The sequence below is a fragment of the Oncorhynchus masou genome, chromosome 30 (genome assembly GCF_036934945.1).
Source record: "Oncorhynchus masou masou isolate Uvic2021 chromosome 30, UVic_Omas_1.1, whole genome shotgun sequence".
NCBI classification, from domain to species: Eukaryota; Metazoa; Chordata; class Actinopteri; order Salmoniformes; family Salmonidae; genus Oncorhynchus; species Oncorhynchus masou.
In genome coordinates, this window is record NC_088241.1 from 54,790,423 (window position 1) to 54,814,712 (window position 24,290).

At 43.6% G+C, this 24,290-nt stretch overlaps 2 protein-coding genes across 3 annotated transcripts in view; both read right to left on the bottom strand.

Annotated features, from left to right (window-relative positions):
* Positions 1-3,963, bottom strand: part of tnk2a (tyrosine kinase, non-receptor, 2a) — a 20,719-nt gene extending 16,756 nt beyond the window's left edge. Inside the window, exons 1-4 of one of the 2 annotated variants that reach the window (XM_064949409.1) lie at positions 3,883-3,963; positions 2,574-3,196; positions 2,283-2,442; positions 1,458-1,528 (exon numbers count right to left, since the gene is read on the bottom strand). In XM_064949409.1, coding sequence (XP_064805481.1) covers positions 1,458-1,528; positions 2,283-2,442; positions 2,574-2,687 — 345 coding nt within the window. In that variant the 5' untranslated portion in view covers positions 2,688-3,196; positions 3,883-3,963. Of the gene's footprint in view, positions 1-1,445; positions 1,529-2,282; positions 2,443-2,573; positions 3,197-3,882 lie in introns of both variants that reach the window. The other variant, XM_064949408.1, reaches the window with a different exon arrangement.
* Positions 3,964-4,703: 740 nt separating this feature from the next.
* tfr1b (transferrin receptor 1b) lies at positions 4,704-17,736 on the bottom strand. Its single transcript, XM_064949410.1, has 18 exons — positions 17,491-17,736; positions 11,521-11,572; positions 11,216-11,420; positions 10,831-11,008; positions 10,570-10,707; positions 10,394-10,481; positions 10,102-10,227; positions 9,940-10,023; positions 9,669-9,808; positions 9,415-9,584; positions 9,103-9,222; positions 8,588-8,673; positions 8,347-8,410; positions 8,116-8,263; positions 7,940-8,030; positions 7,608-7,829; positions 7,381-7,530; positions 4,704-7,235 (listed from the first exon to the last, which is right to left on the bottom strand). The coding sequence occupies exons 2-18, from the start codon at positions 11,563-11,565 to the stop codon at positions 7,023-7,025; spliced, it is 2,268 nt and encodes a 755-aa protein (XP_064805482.1). The 5' UTR covers positions 11,566-11,572; positions 17,491-17,736; the 3' UTR covers positions 4,704-7,022.
* Positions 17,737-24,290: the final 6,554 nt, after the last annotated feature.

Genomic DNA, 24,290 nt, shown 5'->3' on the forward strand with positions numbered 1-24,290 from the left:
TCTGCAAACAATTGTTGGAAAAATGACTTGTGTCATGCACAAAGTAGATGTCCTAACCAACTTGCCAAAACTATAGTTTGTTAACAAGAGATTTGTGGAGTGGTTGAAAAATGATTTTTCATGACTCCAACCTAAGTGTATGTAAACTTCCCACTTCAACTGTACGTACGTACATACATACATACAGTGGGGCAAAAAAGTATTTAGTCAGCCACCAATTGTGCAAGTTCTCCCACTTAAAAAGATGAGAGAGGCCTGTAATTTTCATCATAGGTACACTTCAACTATGACAGACAAAATGAGGGGGAAAAATCCAGAAAATCACATTGTAGGATTTTTAATTAATTAATTTGCAAATTGTGGTGGAAAATAAGTATTTGGTCAATAACAAAAGTTTATCTCAATACTTTGTTATATACCCTTTGTTGGCAATGATAGAGGTCAAATGTTTTCTGTAAGTCTTCACAAGGTTTTCACACACTGCTCCTGGTATTTTGGCCCATTCCTCCATGCAGATCTCCTCTAGAGCAGTGATGTTTTGGGGCTGTTGCTGGACAATACGGACTTTCAACTCCCTCCAAAGATTTTCTATGGGGTTGAGATCTGGAGACTGGCTAGGTCACTCCAGGACCTTGAAATGCTTCTTACGAAGCCACTCCTTCGTTGCCCAGGCGGTGTGTTTGGGATCATTGTCATACTGAAAGACCCAGCCACGTTTCATCTTCAATGCCCTTGCTGATGGAAGGAGGTTTTCACTCAAAATCTCACGATACATGGCCTCATTCCTTCTTTCCTTTACACGGATCAGTCGTCCTGGTCCCTTTGCAGAAAAACAGCCCCAAAGCATGATGTTTCCACCCCCATACCCCACAGTAGGTATGGTGTTCTTTGGATGCAACTCAGCATTCTTTGTCCTTCAAACACGATGAGTTGAGTTTTTACCAAAAAGTTATATTTTGGTTTCATCTGACCATATGACATTCTCCCAATCTTCTTATGGATCATCCAAATGCTCTCTAGCAAACTTCAGACGGGCCTGGACATTATACTTTTATACTGACAATAAGTTCAAACAGGTGCCATTAATACAGGTAACGAGTGGAGGACAAGAGGAGCCTCTTAAAGAAGAAGTTACAGGTCTGTGAGAGCCAGAAATCTTGCTGGTTTGTAGGTGACCAAATACTTATTCTCCACCATAATTTGCAAATAAATTCATAAAAAATCCTACAATGTGATTTTCTGGATTTTTTTCCCTCATTTTGTCTGTCATAGTTGAAGTGTACCTATGATGAAAATTACAGGCCTCTCTCATCTTTTTAAGTGGGAGAACTTGCACAATTGGTGGCTGACTAAATACTCTTTTGCCCCACTGTACGTACGTACATACATACATTCATACATACATACATACATACACAGTACAGCTAAGAGGGATTCAAACTCACTGTGTGCTGTACCTTGCTCATCCAGGACTTGCGTTTATAGAGAGCTCTCCTTCTCTTGACTGCCTCCCAAAGCCTCCTCTGTCCTGCAACACACAGAGAATACATTACACACCGTCAGCCTCCTCTGTCCTGCAACACACAGAGAATACATTACACACCGTCAGCCTCCTCTGTCCTGCAACACACAGAGAATACATTACACACCGTCAGCCTCCTCTGTCCTGCAACACACAGAGAATACATTACACACCGTCAGCCTCCTCTGTCCTGCAACACACAGAGAATACATTACACACCGTCAGCCTCCTCTGTCCTGCAACACACAGAGAATACATTACACACCGTCAGCCTCCTCTGTCCTGCAACACACAGAGAATACCACCCTATCCCTGTCCTGCAACACACAGAGTTCAGCCTCCTCCCTGGCAAACAGACTGGTTAAAGAGAACAGAACAGGGTGTAGAGGAGATGCGATAAGGCATATTATGACCTCGTTGTGACCATGTTATGACATCGCTGTGACAGTGCTATGACCTCGTTGTGACCATGTTATGACATCGCTGTGACCGTGTTATGACCTCGTTGTGACCATGTTATGACATCGCTGTGACCGTGTTATGACCTCGTTGTGACCATGTTATGACATCGCTGTGACCGTGTTATGACCTCGTTGTGACTGTGTTATGACCTCATTGTGACCGTGCTATGACCTCGTTGTGACCGTCTTATGACCTCGTTGTGACCGTGTTATGACCTCGTTGTAACTGTTATTACCATTTCTGGAGGAATAGACTTTGAACTTTCCTTGATTTTTAAAATAGGATATACTTTACATACCTGGGCGCCCCATGCCGATCTTCTCCAGGTCTTCGTTCTTGACGTAGTCAAAGTGTGACAGGCGCGTCACGTTCAGCTCATCACGAATACGCAGGAAGTACTGCTGCAGCTGAACGTCTGTTAACAGATCTACCAACCACTCTGTCCCCTCCTCCGTCATCTACACACACACACGCACACGCACACACACACACACACACACACACACACACACACACACACACACACACACAGTCAATAAACTAACAACTAAATCAACCAGTCTCTAACACAGTATATAAAATACTTTACCATCTCTTCTTCCCCTCTCTCCTTCATTAATCCCTTCTTCCTCTCTTCCTTCTTTTCCTCCTCCTCCTCTTCTCTCTCGTAGGACAGACGCTGGTACATAGAGTTCTCTGCCATGGCTGCTGCTCACCCCACACTCGTCCTACAATCTCTCCCTCTCTCCCGGTCCTCTATGATTTTGTCCTGGCTTCAGCCGTGTGTGTGTATGTGTGTGTATTAGAGCAGTGTTAAGTCTAAGTTCCTCTCTGCGTCACTCTGCTCCAAGTCTGCCCAGTGTTGATCGCCCCTCACACACATCAGGTGACTCCACTCTCATCCGTTTCTAACAGCCAAGCTAAGCTATCTATCTATATACTCTCCCTTTCTCCCTCTATACTGACTCACCCCTGCACAGCACACCTCGACACCTCCCTACGCTCTCTCCTCCTCCCTACCCTCTCTCCTCCTCCCTACGCTCTCTCCTCTCTCCTCCTCCCTACCCTCTCTCCTCCTCTCTACCCTCTCTCCTCCTCCCTACCCTCTCCATTCCTCTCTAACCTCCTTACCCTCTATCTTTTCTACTCCTCCCTACTACTCTCCCTCTGACTCTTAACATCCTCTGTGTACTTTTGAATAAGACAACATTCCTGAAGAGAGAGAGAGGAGAGATGCAGTTGATGCAGAGACCAGGTAACCATGACAACTCAGTGAGCTATTACCATCCTGAGTGATGGCAGCTGACAGGACCAGTGAGTGACAAGTGGATACTGTGCATATCAGAGGGTAAGAGGGAGACTGAGAAATTGAACATGGTGCCAATTATTCTCCCTTCTTGGACTCATTCAGCTCAACACCTGTGAGGTGTGAACACACACAGCAAACCACCACAAGCACACACACACTAAATGAGTGGAGAAATAGTGCTTACTCTCTGTCTCTGTCTTATTGAGGGCACTCTGAATATCGAAAGCTAAATATAGCCTGTATTCCTCTTATCAAACAGCACTGCAGTGCAGACTTCTGTTGCTATAGGGAAAATACAGTACTCTACCTTCTCTCTTGTTAAATACCATAAATGACCCTGGGCTAAATAATAGAGATGCAAATCGAATCTAACATGTACACTTCGGCTTTTCAACTAATCGATTGAAATGTTAAACATAATATGTCGCATCAGTGGACCATACAGACACTGATTAGCCTATTAAAGGTACTCTAATTAGTGACACAGATCTGAATCAAGATAACGGTATAGTTCATTGCGGCGCTCAGAGAGAGATGGAGAAAGAGTATCCCTATGTTCTCAACGCCTTAATCGGTTGCCAAAACTCGCCTTAATCGGTTGTTTTCACCTTGGTAACAGAATCACCCAGTTGATTCCTGTCGATTCTCTCTTCTCTCCGTTAATTCCTAGTAGCGTGTTGCTGGGATTACTGGCGTTGCGTCACCGCGTCAGCGACGGTACGTTCCAGGCCACAAACATTGCAGCGGCCAGCACGCCGCACAAATGATCGATCGGGTAGATTAGCTGCTTTTAGCAACGCTAGTATTTACGCGTTGCTATGATTTACATACTAGTATTGCTAGGAATTAGTTTGAACATAAACGGAAGCCAGAAATTAAATATTTAATTTTACTCTGCTGATTGTCTGTAAAGGTTGGTCCTTTTGCAGGGGGTAAATTTTTTTTTTTTTAAATCTAACAGAATGTAAATTCAACTTCCTTTCCAAATGTGGGTCTGTTGTAGACCCTCTTCCTCTCCGTTTACTTCGTCTAAAGAAAGGGCGCACATGCAGGTCTTATCTACACACAAAAAACAAGAATTTGTCGGGATTTTTTTGACAGGAGGTAAACAGAAAAGAACTGCATGGGTCTACAACAGACCCAGGTTTAGAAATGTTTTATGTTCCATTAGATGCTATTTTTCTTCTCAAATTCCTTACTGCATAAGGACCAAGCCTACACACAATCGACAGGCTAAATTGAAATATAATTTTATTTAACTACAGGTGGGCGGATACATTTTTGTTGTTGCCAATTCCCAGCAACACTAGTGTGTAAATACTAGCGTTGCTAAAAGCAGCTAGGCAATTCGTGATTTCATAGTTAGCTAACAACCACAATTAATTATCAATAACCACACACACAATCCAGTATTGCTAAGCCAAAAGGTTTATTGAAGCGCAACAGAAAATTAGAACTCAATAGTACAAAAACCTCTAAAAAGCACCCATCGTCTGTCAGATGAACATGTATGAGTACAGACTAGCACTGACAAGTCTAACAGAAATGTTACTAGTTACCTGATTGACAGTGTGATCAATAATCAAAAGAACAAGAATATTTAGCGGACAGCTACAACAGGAGTTTCAGTGTCTGATAATTCACTGCACAGGAAAATACACAGGAATAGAATCGTATTGGCCTGAATGGGGAATACCTGTTATAGGGATTGCATTTCTAAGGAAAAATACAGTAACATGCCATAGGACGCACAGGAGGTTGGTGGGACTTTAATTGGGGAGGACGGGCTTGTGGTAATGGCTGAAGCGGAATGGTATCAAACACATGGTTTCTATGCGTTTGATGCCATTCCAGTCGCTCCAGCCATTATTATGAGCCGGCCCCCCCTCAGCAACCTCCATCAGTAGGTAGGACTTATCCATTACAAGTAGTTCAGAGGGGAACAAGAGCAATAGCAGGTCACACACAGAAAGAGGACACGCATACTAAACTGTGAACACAAAGAAAAATATAGTTATAAAACTTTGGGAAACACTGTTCCCGATAAGTTACTCCACCCTTCAGTGAAATATGGGAGTCACTGCCCCCGATACATACAAACACACACTGGTAGGCAAAAACTACCATCAATGCCCGTCATTATGAAAGACACTGCTCCCGATAATGGTTCAGATCAGAAATATAAACTGCTCCAAAATAACTGGTTAACGGAAATGGCTCTTTTGCTGCCTGAACGATATTAATTCAGGATATACAACTCTATATAAACTATATAAAGCTTGTTTAATAAGTTCAGCTCAAAGAGATTTGAGCCTGTTTTCCTTGATGTTGCATCTGAAATGACACCCTATTCAGTTCACTACTTTGAACCAGTCTTTTCAGGCTTTCTAAAACAGGGTGAAATCTCAGATGTGGCCCAAGTAGCTAGCTCTGACATGTTTAAAACATGCCAAATTGAACACTCTGAATTTAAGTGCATGCATTTCAGCCAATCAAAATGAAATGTGACAGTCATGACAACCGCCGCTGTCGGGGACCCAACGTTTCTGAGGCGATACCCTGTTGCCGCGGGTTTCTGTTTCCATAGTAGCAGGAGGTGGTGTATTTCTGTTAACAGAGTTGTGTATACAGAGAAAGTCTGACCATCTGTAGCTGGACAGTTTTTCAGAATGTTTCATCCGTATTAAAGCGCTTCCGTGTCGGTCTCAATATTAAAACGGCAAGGCAAACTGAATATTTAAACTGTCATGGGACCTTGGGTGGTCAGACTGTCTGTTTACGTGATTGTTGCTTCAGCAGATGCTGCCGTAGTAGGAGACAGTATAACCGCCATAAGTCTGGAAGGCACAGCTCCCGATAACTTTATCAAATTAAACGATAACTTTATCAAAAGCCAAACGAAGGCCTACCCGTCATAAGTCTGGAAGGCACAGCTCCCGATAACTTTATCAAATTAAACGATAACTTTATCAAAAGCCAAACGAAGGCCTACCCGCCATAAGTCTGGAAGGCACAGCTCCCGATAACTTCTATAAAAAACGAAATGACATTTAAACATTTATAGTGAGCACTGGCACTGATAAATAAATAAATAAACTCTTAACCCAAATTAACGACATGAAACTGCCATAAATCTGGAAGGCACTGCTTCCGATAACTTCATAAATAATAAACAATATCTTTATCAAACTGATAACATTTATAGTGATCTCTGCCACTGATAAATAAAATATAAATAGGCTCCAAGGGGTTAGAGGTCGTCGTTTCTGTAGTAGTGAGCAAGGCTTTAGTTTGGGGGGGGGGGGGGGTCAGGCAGTGATGTCACCAGTGTCAACATTCTTCAGGAAGTCTAGTGACTGGGTCTTCACTCGTTACAACGGTCACAAAGCCGTAATTACGGGTAAACCCCACCTATTTCTATAATATCTCTTCTTAACATCTGATGTTAAACCTAACCACACTGCTAACATTATGCCTAATCCTAACCTTAAAATTAAGACTAAAAAGCAAATTTTCTTTTCATGAATTTTTACAAGACAAATGACTTTGTGGCTGTGATAAATAGTGACAACCCAGTGACTGACACTGGAAGGACCAACTTGAAAACAGTACTTCCTGGTCACCGTTATGACATAATCACCCCTGACAAATCCCTCGTTATCTAATCCTGGGTTTTAAAGTGAACAAGGATGAGGCTGAAGCCCCTGACACACACACAGTTAGACCGCGTTAGATCTGGTTGTCGCTGTCCCAGACATCTCCAGAGAGAGCGTTGGCACAGCCCTGTAGCGTCCAGGTGGCCAGGGCCAGCTGGGTCCGCAGTGCCTCCCTGTCCTCCCCCTCCAACAGGGCTGCCATGGTGTGGGAACCATGGCCAAACAGCACGTGGCGGAACGGAACCTCCTTGGGGGAGACAAATGGTGAGAGGAGGTTGTGTTCCACCTGGGAAGAGAGAGGAGATCCAATGTTAGTTTAAAACTCAAGACAGAACCACTAATTGACTTCTGTTCACTATAAAAACGGGAGCCGTATGGCCTTGATCGGTTTAGATGACACGGGGTTGCGTGTGTGTATATGTGTATCTCACCCTCATGATGCGGTCGTTGATGTTGTGGCAGGCCAGTGTGTCAGTGAGGTCGGTGTTGAGTAGTTCGGTGTTGAGGTCAGTAGCAGCTCTACTGTAGGACCCTAAGGCCATGATGAGCCAACGAGCTGACAGACCCTCGGCAGAACCATCCTGTAACACAACATAATTAGGGCTGTGCTAAAAAAACAACAACTACAATGTCAACAAAATCAACCATGAAAACAAACCCGGGTGACTTGTTTGAGGCGCTGGTTGATATTGACCACCGATTGGCTGAGAACCTTCCTGTAGCGTAGCACGTCCAGACACAGCACGTGATCGTGGACCAGTCGTAACGCCAGCTGACCTGCGACTAATCCCGCCCCAGTGGCTATGGAACCAAGGCGATGGGCGGTGGCGAAACCAAGGTATTCCTTGTTGTCAAAAGAGGTGCCGTAGTAGGGGTAGACCTACAACATAGACACACAATGTTAGATCTATCTCGGTTACCCACCCCTGTATTAGAGATGGTTATCGAACCATCTGTAAACACATCCAACCCGGACAGTGTGCCTCTCACCTCCTGAGAGACGAAGCGGAAGGAGAGAGAAGGGATTCCAGAGAAGGCCAGGAACGGATATGCAGAGTCTTCCATCTGCATGGGCTTAAACCTGATATCACACACACACACATTAGACCTACTGTACACATGTTTGGTGTGATATATCATTGGAGTGATATGTGAGGTGTACTCACACTGCCTTCTCAAAGTTGACTCCAGCCACATGATCATACAGAGACTTCCCAGACTCTCCAAAACCAATGGGATTCTTCACCTCCTTCATGGTTCTTTCCAGAAGGCTGTGGAGCAGGGGACTGGCAGATGCATTCACAGCATAATTTCCTGAAGATCACATCCACACATGTATATTAAAAACATACTTTATGAAGTATTTTGGTGGTGTGTGTGTGTGTGTATACACTCACCCGTGACTACTCCGTCCAGGCTGATGTAGGTGACAACTCTTCTGTCCAGCGAGGAGAGGTATCCCTGGAGAGGAACACACGGCATTAATTATCACACACTGCTAAATATCACACACTGCTACTTTAGAGGCTGGTCCAATCAGTGCCGTCCAGCGACATATTTTTCTCATCAAATTCCGTTAGCGGAAACACTCCCTTATCCTGATGAACTTTCTACACAGTGTGTTTGTGCAGTGCTCACCTCCAGCCACTCTGTAGCTCCAACACTACCGTACTCTCCTGCACTCCAACTGGCAAACACCAGACTCCTCCTGGGACGGAAACCATCTACACACACAGATGTCAGAATGTGTGTGTGTGTGTGTTAAAATGCATTGTGTGTGTGTGTGTTAAAATGCATTGGTGTGTGTGTGTTAAAATGCATTGTGTGTGTGTGTGTTAAAATGCATTGGTGTGTGTGTGTGTGTTAAAATGCATTGTGTGTGTGTGTGTTAAAATGCATTGTGTGTGTGTGTGTTAAAATGCATTGTGTGTGTGTGTGTGTGTGTGTTAAAATGCATTGGTGTGTGTGTGTGTGTGTGTTAAAATGCATTGGTGTGTGTGTGTGTTAAAATGCATTGTGTGTGTGTGTGTGTGTGTGTGTTAAAATGCATTGGTGTGTGTGTGTTAAAATGCATTGGTGTGTGTGTGTTAAAATGCATTGGTGTGTGTGTGTTAAAATGCATTGGTGTGTGTTAACATATGAATGTGTGTTACCTGTGTGCACCATCTCAGACACAGCTCTTGCCAGCTCCAGCAGCAGTGTGGTCCCGACAGTGGCTTTAGCGTAGCCTGGACCCCACGCATCCCTCTGAGCCCCCAGTACCACGTACCGATCTACACACAAGAAAATTAACACAAAACCCTGTCACTAGTACACACACTGTGCATAGAGATGAAATATTGCTCCTAAACCTATAGTGTTCATAGATAGACCACTCAAAAAGACTGTGTGCCTCGGTTGGAAAGAGCATTGTGTTAACCACGCCATGGTCCTAGGCTTGATTCCTGCTGGGGTCACACACGTACCTGGCTCAATGAAGCCCTTGATGACTCCAAAGACGTTGTGTATCTCGGTGTCCTGCAGCACGTTGTTCACCTCCACTGTGACATCCTCACTACTGGCCCCTCCCAGGGTGTACTTCACATTGTCCAGTTTTCCTTTAAAACTGGGAGGAGAATCAGGCCCGCCTATACGTCTGGGGAGAGAGACACACAGTTAGGCGTGTGAGTGAGTGAGTGAGTGAGTGAGTGAGTGAGTGAGTGAGAGAGAGAGATCTTACTTTAGTATCTTGACAGCAGTCTGAGCAGTAATGCTTTGGGCCAGTACATTGGGCAGACCAGAGGACTGGGTGGGAGGGAACTGGGTGTGGTTGAAGGAGGGGAACCCTGGAGTATAGGGATCTCCAGAACCTAGATGGACCTACAGGAAAACGTCACACAATCAGAGCTACGACATCAGAACTAAAGGGCTGCAGTTGAAGCAGCACCTCTGGATCAGGCTCAGTAATCATCAATAAGATTCACCCTGGAGTGGTGTGCGTGTGTACTCACATGCCCATATAGTTCAGTAGTTTGAATCTTGTGTTCAGGGTAAATCAACACAGCAGATACCCCCAATGCAGCTACATTAGCCACCTGAAACACAAACGCAGGTAAGAACACCAAAATCCACTGTTACATATTGTATCGCGCGCACACACACACACACCATACCTGCTGTGCCAGGCTGATCTGTCCTGAAGCTCTCAGTAGAATCACGGTGCCGTTCAGCTCAACCTTCAGAGTCTGTAGCAGTGCCAAGTCCTCCTGACTCCCATAGTTACCATACACTGCCTTGCCCTGCAGACACACAAAACAATTACCCCTTGTGAGATTCAGGCAACAACTGTGATTGTGAACATTAAGTGGCAGAAAATATGTTACAAAATGTCCCTTTAAAAGCATTTAACCTTAGATTATATTGGGCCAAAATATCATCAGTCAATGTGGACATTGATTGGCTGACCTTTGCTTTTCCTGTGGCGCTATAGGCCAGATAGCCCTTTGGCTGGCACACCTCATCTTGGCCAATCAGTACACGGTTTGGCTTCTCACTGTGGGGCAAGGGGATTGGAGGGGAGATCGTTAGAAGCTAAGTGAAATTTTGCGTGTGCGAGACAGAGTATGTGTGTGTACGAGTACCTGTTGGGCATCTGTAGTTGGACATAGTGTCTGTCAGTCCAGGGCTCCATCTCCAGACTCTTAAAGCTTTCCAACACACGATTTCCCAGAATGTTGTCTCCAGTGCTCCCTGCTGTGTGATCCGTCTGTTCAACATCACTGCACAGAGACAGAAAGAGAGAGACAGAGAAAGTCAGAGAGAGACAGAAACCGAAAGACAGACAGACAAAGAGAGAGAGACAGGACAGTTTAGTTAATTAGTCTTTTCAGGCGTGTGTCTACCTCAGTCTGCTGTTGAAGGCGTCAGGAGTCAGTCTCCGTGCCAGCAGACTGGTGATATTGGTCCAGGATAGAGGGTATTCTACGATAGCCTTCTTAGCCACACCCTCTTCCTGTTCAGAATCACAAGAGATTGGCTCCTGGAGAGGAGAACGGTGGCTCACATAGCCAATTAGATAACCTGAAACAGAGACGAGGCAGGTATTGGTTAAAGAGAGGCTTGTTTTGCTTCACCCAGTTCTCTGAGTGGGTGTAGATTTTACTTTAGGACCAATGGAATGGTCTAAAACACACAAACTCTGCCCACCGGGCAATGCAAGACGAATTTGCCCAGGGAGCGAGGGCGAGTGTGACAAAGACACAAGAGAGAGTGAAGAAGACTATGCACCGATGATGAAGATGAAGAGGATTCCAAGGGCCAGGTAACACATGCGGTAGTTCCGCTTGGGGCGGGGCCTGTAGGAGGGCGAGCCCCCTGGCTGGCCTGCCTGCTCAGAGGGGGCGTGGTCAACGATGTCATCAGACAGCTTTACCTCCACGTGGCTCTCTCCGTCTGACTGCAGAGTGAAGGGGCTGTACCGCTCACTCTTAAACTACACACACAAAAGAAAGTGGGGGAGAGAAAATAGAGAAATGATGTGTTTGTTGGGGTCTGAGGCCAATATTGGGTGCGTGTACTTGAGAGATGCTCACCATTTTGGAAAATGACGACCTCACTTGATTAATAGTTGCTGCCATGGTAAATCTGAAGGAAAGAGGCAATGAGAGGGAGGTAGAAGACAGAGGGTGAGAAGGGCACTGAAAGAAACAGGGAAGGTTAGTCTAAAGTAATTTTTGAGCCTATATCCTCATTCCGTTCCTCTCCCTTCTCCCTGAAGTTTGCATTAGAGGTGGTCACGGGTCCAAAAAGAAAGTTGGAGCCGTTCCAATAAGGACCCGGGGCTTTCTCAACCGGACCCGATATGTATAAATAAAATCAAAATATATGTATAAATAAAATCAATATATAGATATTTTAAAAAAAGACCCATTCCAAACGGACCTGAGGACAGCTAGACCATTCCGAAGTTTCTAAAACTGTTTGAATGATGTCTGTGAGTATAACAGAACTCATATGGCAGGCAAAAACCTGAGAAGAAATCCAAACAGGAAGTGGGAAATCTGAGGTTGGTCGATTTTCAACCCAGTCCCTATTGAATACACAGTGGAATATTGGTTGTTGCACTTCCTAAGCCTTCCACTAGATGTCAACCGTCTTTAGAAACTTGAACGAGGCTTCCACTGTGATGCGGGGCCGGATGGGAGCTGTTTGAGTCAGTGGTCTGGCAGAGAGCCAGGTCCTGGTCATGCGCATTTTTGGAACTAGTGAACGTAACGCGCCAATGTATACTGAGATTTTGTTTTATATAAATATGAACTTTATCAAACAAAACATACACAATACATGTAACATGAAGTCCTATGAGTGTCATCTGAAGAAGATTGTCAAAGGTTAGTGATTAATTTATCTCTCCATTTGCGCTTTTTGTGACTTCTCTTTGGCTGGAAAAATGGTTGTGTTTTTTTTTTGAGTTGGTGGTGACCTAACAATCGTTTGTGGTGCTTTCGGCTGTAAAGCCTATTTGAAACCGGACACTGTGGTGGGATAAACAACAAGATTGTCTTTAAAACAGTATAAGATACATGTAATGTTTGAGGAATTTTAATTATGAGATTTCTGTTGTTTTGAATTTGGCACCCTGCACTTTCACTGGCTGTTGTCATATCGACCCAGTTAATTAACGGGATTGCAGCCCCAAGAAGTTAAAGTAGCTAACGTTAGCTAGCTGGGCTAACTGAGGCTGCAGTGCCTGCACTTTCTGATCCTACAGTTACAAATAACTTCATTCTGAACATTAAGTAGCCTGCCTGTTGGCTCTTAGGCTACAATGACTGTCCTCCTTTTAATTCTGTAATTTTAATTCCATCCTGCGTTGATTAGATATCTCCTTACTTTTGCCACACATGGAACGAGGCTCTATGGCGCCAATTTCCAATTTGATAATTCATGATTGGCCAACATCAAGCTACAATGCCCCACTCTCGCGTAAAGCAAGAGCAAATGCATAAATTATTAAATTAATCTCTCTCTACTGCAGTATTCCCAGATCTGTAAAGGCCCTTCCGGACAAGTCAGCTAAAATGACATATACCCTAGATCTATGACAATCATATCAGATGCAACCCAGAACCACAACATTCTTTAGAATTCTGGATCCAGAGCCACCCGAGTCCTGTATTGGGTCTGGGTATTCGCGTACAGGTGGATCCATGAAGAATTCTAGTCTGTACCTCTTCACTCCCTCTCATGGTTTAAAATCATTGGATTGGATTGGTGTATTTTTATTTTATTTTTTATTTCACCTTTATTTAACCAGGTAGGCTAGTTGAGAACAAGTTCTCATTTGCAACTACGACCTGGCCAAGATAAAGCTTAGCAGTGTGAACAGACAGAGTTAGACATGGAGTAAACAATTAACAAGTCAATAACACAGTACAAAAAAGGCAAGTCTATATACATTGTGTGCAAAAGGCATGAGGAGGTAGGCGAATAATTACAATTTTGCAGATTAGCACTGGAGTGATAAATGATCAGATGGTCATGTACAGGTAGAGATACTGGTGTGCAAAAGAGCAGAAAAGTAAATAAATAAAAACAGTGTGGGGATGAGGTAGGTGAAAATGGGTGGGTTATTTACCAATAGACTATGTACAGCTGCAGCGATCGGTTAGCTGCTCAGATAGCACATGTTTGAAGTTGGTGAGGGAGATAAAAGTCTCCAACTTCAGGGATTTTTGCAATTCGTTCCAGTCACAGGCAGCAGAGTACTTGAACGAACGGCGGCCAAATGAGGTGTTGGCTTTAGGGATGATCAGTGAGATAGCACGCGCTCCAGCAGGTGTACGGATGGGTGTTGCCATCGTGACCAGTGAACTGAGATAAGGCGGAGCTTTACCTAGCATGGATTTGTAGATGACCTGGAGCCAGTGGGTCTGGCGACGAATATGTAGCGAGGGCCAGCCGACTAGAGCATACAAGTCGCAGTGGTGGGTGGTATAAGGTGCTTTAGTGACAAAACGGATGGCACTGTGATAAACTGCATCCAGTTTGCTGAGTAGAGTGTTGGAGGCAATTTTGTAGATGACGTCGCCGAAGTCGAGGATCGGTTGGATAGTCAGTTTTACTAGGGTAAGTTTGGCGGCGTGAGTGAAGGAGGCTTTGTTGCGGAATAGAAAGCCGACTCTTGATTTGATTTTCGATTGGAGATGTTTGATATGAGTCTGGAAGGAGAGTTTACAGTCTAGCCAGACACCTAGGTACTTATAGGTGTCCACATATTCAAGGTCGGAACCATCCAGGGTGGTGATGCTCGTCGGGCATGCGGGTGCAGGCAACGATCGGTTGAAAAGCATGCATTTGGTTTTACTAGCGTTTAAGAGCAGTTGGAGGCCACGGAAGGAGTGTTGTATGGCATTGAAGCTTGTTTGGAGGTTAGATAGCACAGTGTCCAAGGACGGGCCGGAAGTATATAGAATGGTGTCGTCTGCGTAGAGGTGGATCAGGGAATCGCCCGCAGCAAGAGCAACATCATTGATATATACAGAGAAAAGAGTCGGCCCGAGAATTGAACCCTGTGGCACCCCCATAGAGACTGCCAGAGGACCGGACAGCATGCCCTCCGATTTGACACACTGAACTCTGTCTGCAAAGTAATTGGTGAACCAGGCAAGGCAGTCATCCGAAAAACCGAGGCTACTGAGTCTGCCGATAAGAATATGGTGATTGACAGAGTCGAAAGCCTTGGCAAGGTCGATGAAGACAGCTGCACAGTACTGTCTTTTATCGATGGCGGTTATGATATCGTTTAGTACCTTGAGTGTGGCTGAGGTGCACCCGTGACCGGCTCGGAAACCAGATTGCACAGCGGAGAAGGTACGGTGGGATTCGAGATGGTCAGTGACCTGTTTGTTGACTTGGCTTTCGAAGACCTTAGATAGGCAGGGCAGGATGGATATAGGTCTGTAACAGTTTGGGTCCAGGGTGTCTCCCCTTTGAAGAGGGGGATGACTGCAGCAGCTTTCCAATCCTTGGGGATCTCAGACGATATGAGAGAGGTTGAACAGGCTGGTAATAGGGGTTGCGACAATGGCGGCGGATAGTTTCAGAAATAGAGGGTCCAGATTGTCAAGCCCAGCTGATTTGTACGGGTCCAGGTTTTGCAGCTCTTTCAGAACATCTGCTATATGGATTTGGGTAAAGGAGAACCTGGAGGGGCTTGGGCGAGAAGCTGCGGTGGGGGCGGAGCTGTTGGCCGATGTTGGAGTAGCCAGGCGGAAGGCATGGCCAGCCGTTGAGAAATGCTTGTTGAAGTTTTCGATAATCATGGATTTATCGGTGGTGACCGTGTTATCTAGCCTCAATGCAGTGGGCAGCTGGGAGGAGGTGCTCTTGTTCTCCATGGACTTCACAGTGTCCCAGAACTTTTTGGAGTTGGAGCTACAGGATGCAAACTTCTGCCTGAAGAAGCTGGCCTTAGCTTTCCTGACTGACTGCGTGTATTGGTTCCTGACTTCCCTGAACAGTTGCATATCGCGGGGACTATTCGATGCTATTGCAGTCCGCCACAGGATGTTTTTGTGCTGGTCGAGGGCAGTCAGGTCTGGAGTGAACCAAGGGCTGTATCTGTTTTTGGTTCTGCATTTTTTGAACGGAGCATGCTTATCTAAAATGGTGAGGAAGTTACTTTTAAAGAATGACCAGGCATCCTCAACTGACGGGATGAGGTCAATGTCCTTCCAGGATACCCGGGCCAGGTCGATTAGGAAGGCCTGCTCACAGAAGTGTTTTAGGGAGCGTTTGACAGTGATGAGGGGTGGTCGTTTGACTGCGGCTCCGTAGCGGATACAGGCAATGAGGCAGTGATGCAGTGAGTGTGTAAGCAATAGGCAATACAGAATTTCCATCATTTAACACGTTAAGATGGAGGGAATGAATAAACCCTTCATGGAGAATAGGGCTGTACTGTAGACACAAAACAGATCAGTCATTCACTGAACCAGTGATACACGTCAGGCCCAGGAATATTTGTTGTGTAAATACAGAGTTTAGTTGTGTCAAGCAGCACAGGTTGCTTCAGGCAGGAAGTTACAATCAAAGCCACAAACTGACACAGAGATACTTCTGCTACCAACCAACATGAGGTGACGCAACACAAGAAATGATCACACACAGACAGCAGGCAGACCTTTTCTATCTCTTCCCCTCTCTCCCTAACCTTGCTAAGACTCAACACTAGACCATGGCCTTCTCTCACACTGGAGACAAAACACACACACACAAATAACAAAACCTGAGAAACTGATAGTCACAGCATCAAAGTCCATACAGCACAAACAGATCTGGGGCAAGGCTAAGAAACTCACGGCATCAACTGAGAATTATTCATCTTTAATCTGCCTCTGAGTGGGGCGTAGCCAAGTCAGAACCAGTTAACTATACATACATTTCTCCTGCCGTCTCCTTGTGGTTGGCAAGAGAGAACACACACACACCCATCAGAAACAGTTTTACACCCCAATACACACACCCATCAGAAACAGTTTTACACCCCAACACACCATGAGTGTCACAAGTATCGCACACTTAAGACATTTTAACATTTTAGTCATTCTTATGCAAAGTGACTTACACGTTAAATACAAAAAATAAAAATTATTTAAAAAGTGCCTTGCTCAAGGTTACATCTACACATTTTTGACCTAGTTGGCTCGGGGATTAGAGGCTTCAGAGAACCAGGACCCCTATACCAAATATACAGACAGGCTTTTTGGAATTATGAAGAGTTAAGACACAGTAATCCCCATCTTCTTCATCATCATGTCCAGCTAAATCAGTTTATGTTAGCTAATAATAATTGTACTGAGATGTCTCTCTCATGGCTACATTATGTATGATATTTCCTATGGTTGCCAACACTACACGTCAGCAGAGATAATTTATAGTATGGCTTTGACAGCCCTAACTATACCATCAAGGTCAGAGCTGGCACTTCCTGGTCGTCAATGACTGTGCACATAGAGGAAGCCATTGCTATAAAATTAATCTGCCAGATGTCCATATAATGATTTCTACATCAATTTACGACCAAACTACAATTTAACAGTGCAGATTGAAATATTAGGAGTTAGCTAAAATACGTACCTAGTTTGATTAGAAGCTGAGACCATTTAAGACGTCTATGGCAAGGAAATCGTATTGACTGGCAGGCCTGGCTAAAGCGACCATGTTGCTTTTATGGCTAACTTACCCTGGCTAATAATAAGCATAGACAGCAAGCTACATTATTATATTCGTGCATGTCATTATGACAACTTGAAATGTATGTATCGATAAAATGCTAGCTAGCTATAGTTAACTCTAACCAGCTAACGTTGCAGACAGACACAATAGCTAACCTCGATGCAACCAATAGTTTTTACAGTCCAGCACAATGTAAAAACCCTCTTGGTTGCATCGAAGCAAATTTATAGCTAAGTCAGGTCAGCTATCTACAGCTTATCAGGTAGATAAAAACAATGCAATAAAAGTGACTGTTTAATAAAACTATACAGTCATATTCTCACCTCTCTCCGCCGATCCACGTGCTCTGCTCTCTTCACTCGAACTGGCAACCTTCACTGGATGAGTGCTTGGAGGTACTTCCGGTATGTCGTACAGTACCGCTGCCGCCAAAAAATGATGGAACGAAATGGATTTTGGCTGACATTCTGCAAATTCGATCAAACATTTTGATCTCAATAGTTTTCTATTCCCAAAACTAAAATGTTATGTAAAGAGTGGACTAAAATTTGTAGACTTTACATTTTGCAAGTTTTAAAAAATCGCGTTGTCCAGGAGTGCAAAGGTGAATTGAGTTATTACGCACATTTCAGTAGGCGTTCCCTAACGGAAATATGTAGATGAGCCCAGTTCTAAATGCTCTTTTAGATATAAAGATCTTTGGTAATACCACAGATAGAACAATGAGGTTAGTTGAAAAAATATGTTTTATAATTATCTGAAGATAGATGACAGCGGAGCAAATAAATCATACTGGGTAGAACAAGCAAGGAAGTGGGCAGAGCCATGCACGAGTTAGCAAGATCCTATTGGCGCGTTCGAGCATTATTTGCATATTTCCGTTAGGGAATTCCTACTATGTGCGCATGTGCAATAACTACATTCAAGCTTTGATCGATGATAAAATGTGCAGAATGTCGGGCAAAAGCCATCTCGCTCCATCTTCTCACACTGCTTGGCACTGAGCTCTCTCTCATCACCATATCTGGTGGTGAGTGGAAATGCCAACAGGGTGCTTTAGATGTATACATCCAGTGATACAGCTGTCTCATTGTTCTATCTGTGGTACCAGCCTCCTCCCGGGCTCCCCATCCCCTCCCCACACACCACCCTGATAATGTGCTTTTAGGATCTTTAGCTACTAGAGTGACATTAGAGGGCTTGCAGTTGACGTACGACGCCTCCTGGCGGCCATGTTGGAAGACCCCCGCATTAATATTTCTGAAAATAACAGCCAAGTGGCTACTCCAAACTGCATGATAACAGTGTCTAAAACTAGTTGATTCGTCAACACGGTAATTTTTTGTAAAGTATTTGGCTGCTCTAACAAGGAAGGACAGACAACGGGGAAAAAATATGCTTACAGATTCCCCGCAATCATGAAACACCATTGGTGAAACCAAGATAAGCCTCAAGAATGGTCAGAAAAGTGAAGAAACTTATTTGCCCATCAAGAGCTGAACCCAGACAGCTGTCAATAACAGGCCTGCTACGATCATGTCATCACTGGTAAGTCAAGTCTGATCGATTTCGAGTTTAGTTAAGCTGTTATGCTAACCAGGTGTAAGTGAGGACTTGATGGACTGTGTATTCTTTAGGTTAGGTTTTACTTCATGTGTTCGCTCCCATGTGCTGGTAAGGGCACAGATGACAGACAGGTAGGATTCCAGTTGAGGTGGTTTAATAACGCTGAAGATGCACAGGCACAGAACAGCACCGCACAGTGTATGTAGTATGGGTGGGCTAAGGCACTTAGTGGTCTTGCAACTTGCTTCAACCAAAGTGTGTGTGTGTGGTCTTGCAAGAGAGAAATAAAGATACAATAGTGAATGACAGAATATAATCTCCACATCTCTTATAAACAATATGCATGGCTAGTACATGACTATGATGACAATGTTATACAGGACCATACAGCGCAATACAACGTGACTCTACTAATTTTAGATCTAAGGGGTGCTGCTGCACGTGTACTACAAAGCATAGCACCATCATCTTCAGTACAGGGCTACAACTGCACAATGAACTTGAATACCTCTAAACAGTGAAATACAATGTAATAGCCATATAATGATGTAGCATACACATATACAATTACAGGGCATATAAACGACGCACCGGGGGACATTATCCTAAACAAATACTGGATTAAATGTCCGAAATGATAAGACAACCATTACAGAGCTAGCCAGATCACAATAGCTAGCAGTAGAAACTACAATTAGCATAACCATAAATATTACATTAATGTCACAGTGCATTTTCAGACATAAACACCTGAAAGATATGAAATATGTACTTAAAAATCAACAAGGACGCACACTGGCCTTGGCTAACAAAATGAAAGATAACTGGTGGGAAAACACAAGGATGGCTAGAACTTTGTCTCACTTGAATTCTCTCGAGCTAATCTTCTTCTCTGAGCTGGAGATCGCCCAGCATGCTCTGCTCCACTTGACCGGTGGGTGGAGCTACAACTCTCATATGATGAATTAACATTACTGATATGATTACCTACAAATACTTCACTGCCTTTTGTACACCAGGTTAGCCAAAATTAGCTAGATAGCTTGTAGTTTAGCAATTAGCATGTGTCGCGTGAGTTTAAAGTTTTGGGGAAGCTATTTTTCACCATAAAAATGCACCTTTATAAGAATGGATTGCATGCCTCTATCATTGCATTTTCAGACAAATGTAAGCCTTCTATTCCAAATGTTATGAATAGATTACATATTAATAGCCTAAATTATCACTAAGCGCTTAATTTAGTGGCATAGGCTACCATCGTATTAAAAGAGATTCAGCTAATTTCTCCAGTCATATAATGTGTAGTAGAATTCCATGAAATGTTATCAAAGGCCACATTTTTCCTGTGCAAAGGAAACAACTCTGAAAAAGGGGTCCTGGCTAAAAGGAATCCAGCTTTGGTCAAATTGTCAAAAGTAATTTTTGCTCATTTTAACTAACCCTAACCCTTTTCATAACCTTAACCTAATTCTCCTAACCTGCTACGAAAATGTAAAATAAGACGTGTTGTGGAATATCTAATCAAAAGGGAAGAGAGACTGCAGATTCTTTCAAACAATACTTTATTATACGATTTGCAAAAATGAAGCGTATCAACCATCACCAAGAATGGCTCAGAGTTGAAAGCTTAACAAACATTGCCGGGTCTCTGCTTTTATTGAGAAAATACAACCAGCTTCTGTATACGTGGCAGTCAGCAGATACACAACGAATTACCTTTTACACACGTTGTAGACTTAAGATAGCACAAGGTTGACAGCCTGAGGGCTCAACCGTCTAACTGCATTCACAACAAACACTATAGCTGCATTACAAACACTGAAAAGACACACCCTCTCCCCTCAGCCTTCAAATTAAGTGGACACTTCTGATGACGCATCATGACGTCTGACGAGTTTACACTTGCAGGGTGAAGGAGGAAGGAATTCATTTTAAATGGACCACCCTTGCCTGGAAATTCATCACCCGTTTGTGTGTTTTCAGCCACCGGTAGCTTGTGGGTGCTTTATATGCGCTACAGTCAATTTTGATTGCATGTCTATGTTACGGATACATGTATCCTGTGTGTTTATCCTCTGTGTGTGTTTCTTTTCTCTCCTTCTCCCCTCACAGGTGAAAATCATCACTCCCCAATCAGTCAACAATCAATCATCAATCAGAAGACACACCTCCTCCTGTTTCCTACCCAATAGCCTAAATTAGTTGGTTTAAAAACCCTGTCAGTTGTTTGCTCTAGAGCTTAATCTCTCTCTGTAAATGCCATGTGTGTAGGTCACGTTCTCTTTGTGTATTAACCTCTCTTTTGTTTGAGCACCTCCATAGCACTTTGTCATCACCTGTGAGTATTGTTTTGGTTATGGTGTTTGATTGCTGGTGGGAAAAGGGGAAGACAAGTTGCCCATGGGCATACATTACCTGTAGGTAGACTTTGCTAAATACACTAGTTAGAACTGGGTGGACCACCCACTGTATTTAGTTAGTAAGCTGTTAAAGTAGGCTGGTCTAGCTTATTTTTTTTTGAATACTTATTGTTTCTTTCCTTGGGTCCAGCTCAGCCCCTTTTCCTGCTCCCCCCATTACCGTGTGTTTTCAAATGAACCTTGAGTTTGACGGTAGATTTCAGTTGTCCTGGTTATTTTGTTCTCACTTTTACTTTGTCACAATTATAATTTGCATGAGTTATGTTACGGGTCTCATTACCATCCCCCCCCTAGACTGTTGGGCCGAAAGGGATTTCTAACAGTCTACTTATATTAATAATTATATAGTTATTATAAACTGGGTGGTTTGAGCCCTGACTGCTGATTGGCTGACAGCTGTAGTACAGTGGGGCGAAAAAGTATTGTCAGCCACCAATTGTGCAAGTTCTCCCACTTAAAAAGGAGAGAGGCCTGTAATTTTCATCATAGGTACACTTCAACTATGACAGACAAAATGAGGAGAGAAATCCCAGAATCACATCGTAGGATTTTTAATGAATTTATTTGCAAATTATGGTGGAAACTTTTTTTGACCAAATACTTATTATCTCAATACTTTGTTATATACCCTTTGTTGGCAATGACAGGTCAAATGTTTTCTGTAAGTCTTCACAAGGTTTTCACTGTTGGTATTTTGGTTCATTCCTCCATGCAGATCTCCTCTAGAGCAGTGATGTTTTGGGGCTGTTGCTGGGCAACATGGACTTTCAACTCCCTCCAAAGATATTCTATGGGGTTGAGATCTGGAGACTGGCTAGGCCACTCCAGGACCTTGACATGCTTCTTACGAAGCCACTCCTTTGTTGCACGGGCGGTGTGTTTGGGATCATTGTCATGCTGAAAGACCCAGCCACGTTTCATCTTCAATGCCCTTGCTGATGGAAGGAGGTTTTCACTCAATCTCATGATACATGGCCCCATTCTTTCCTTTACATGGATCAGTTGTCCTGGTCCCTTTGCAGAAAAACAGCCCCAAAGCATGATGTTACCACCCACATGCTTCACAGTAGGTATGGTGTTCTTTGGATGCAACTCAGCATTCTTTGTCAACACGACGAGTTGAGTTTTTACCAAAAAGTTATATTTTGGATTCATCTGACCATATGACATTTTCCCAATCTTCTTCTGGATCATCCAAATGCTCTCTAGCAAACTTCAGGCCTGGACATGTACTGGCTTAAGCAGGGGGACACGTCTGGCACTGCAGGATTTGAGTCCCTGGCGGCTTAGTGTGTTACTGATGGTAGGCTTTGTTACTTTGGTCCCAGCTCTCGACAGGTCATTCACTAGGTCCCCCCGTGTGGTTCTGGGATTTTTTCTCACCGTTCTTGTGATCATTTTGACCCCACAGGGTGAGATCTTGTGTGGAGCCCCAGATTGAGGGAGATTATCAGTGGTCTTGTATGTCTTCCATTTCCTAATAATTGCTCCCACAGATGATTTCTTCAAACCAAGCTGCTTACCTATTGCAGATTCAGTCTTCCCAGCCTGGTGCAGGTCTACAATTTTGTTTCTGGTGTCCTTTGACAGCTCTTTGGTCTTGGCCATAGTGGAGTTTGGAGTGTGACTGTTTGAGGTTGTGGACAGGTGTCTTTTATACTGATAACAAGTTCAAACAGGTGCCATTAATACAGGTAACGAGTGGAGGACAGAGGAGCCTCGTAAAGACAAAGTTACCGGTCTGTGAGAGCCAAAATCTTGTTTGTAGGTGACCAAATACTTATTTTCCACCATAATTTGCAAATAAATTCATAAAAAATCCTACAATGTGATTTTCTGGATTTTTTTCCCTCATTTTACATTTTGTCTGTCATAGTTGAAGTGTACCTATGATGAAAATGACAGGCCTCATCTTTTTAAGTGGGAGAACTTGCACAATTGGTGGCTGACTAAATACTACTTTGCCCCACTGTATATCCGACCGTAAACCAGGAATGTTTTATTTATACAATTTCCAAAAGATAACCAAACAAAAACATCATTACTTTTACGACGTGTTTTTGCCGTCATGTGCATTAGTAGCACAATTTCTAACTTATTTACATTTGTTTTTACTTAAACTTGTATGTTGACTTCTCCATATTGATGTTTAGGTTTTACGTTTTGACTAACTTTTCTTAGTGGAAGTACAATCAACGCGAATTGAATTATGGGGCGTTTCAGAACCCCGAAGTGAACATAACTGTACACTCGCAAACTCGATCAAAAACAAGGGTTGAGGAGCATACGTTGCGAACTTCCCTTGTATGGCTAATAGTTTAGACAAATGGTGACTGTCTCACCCTGATCTGTTTCACCTGTCCTTGTTATTGTCTCCATACCCTCCAGGTGCCGCTCGTTTTCCCCAGTGTATTTATCACTGTTTCTTGTCTCTCTGTGCCAGTTCGTCTTGCATGTTTCCAAGTCAACCAGCGTCTTTCCTGCTTTTTGCATTTCTCGTTTTTGTAGTCCTCCCGGTTTTGACCCTTGCCTTTTTCTGGACTTTGTACACGCCTGCCTTACCTTTCTGCCTACCTTGACCACGAGCCTGTCTGCCACTCTGTACCTCCTGGACTCTGATCTGGTTTTGACCTTTTGCCTGTCCACGACCATTCTTTTGCCTACACCTTTTGAATGAATAAACATAAGACTCCAACCGTCTGCCGCCTGTGTTTGCATCTGGGTCTCGCCTTGTGTCATGATAGTGATGAGGATTCCCCCAAGGACATAAAGAGAGGGTAAGTGGAGGTCTTTTAGGAAGTTTGAAACACAGCCTAAATCCCAGAAAGACAAGTTTGTATCAGGTTAGAAAAAACACTAGCATATAACGAGACAATTCTTTAAACAGTAAAACATGGGATAGCATGACTAATGTAATTTTCCACGATAGACGTTCATTTGACAAAAGCTGGATCCCTTCTAACCATGAGAATAAAACGGGGAGAAGCAAATGGTACAATATGACGTCCATATAGCCTGGAACATTAATTCCAGTGGTTATCATATAACCCAATGATCATTTGTTGAGAACTTCATAAGAGGGACAATGTATGGACATTTACAGCATAGGACAAAAGCCTCAATGGGATAGAACAACC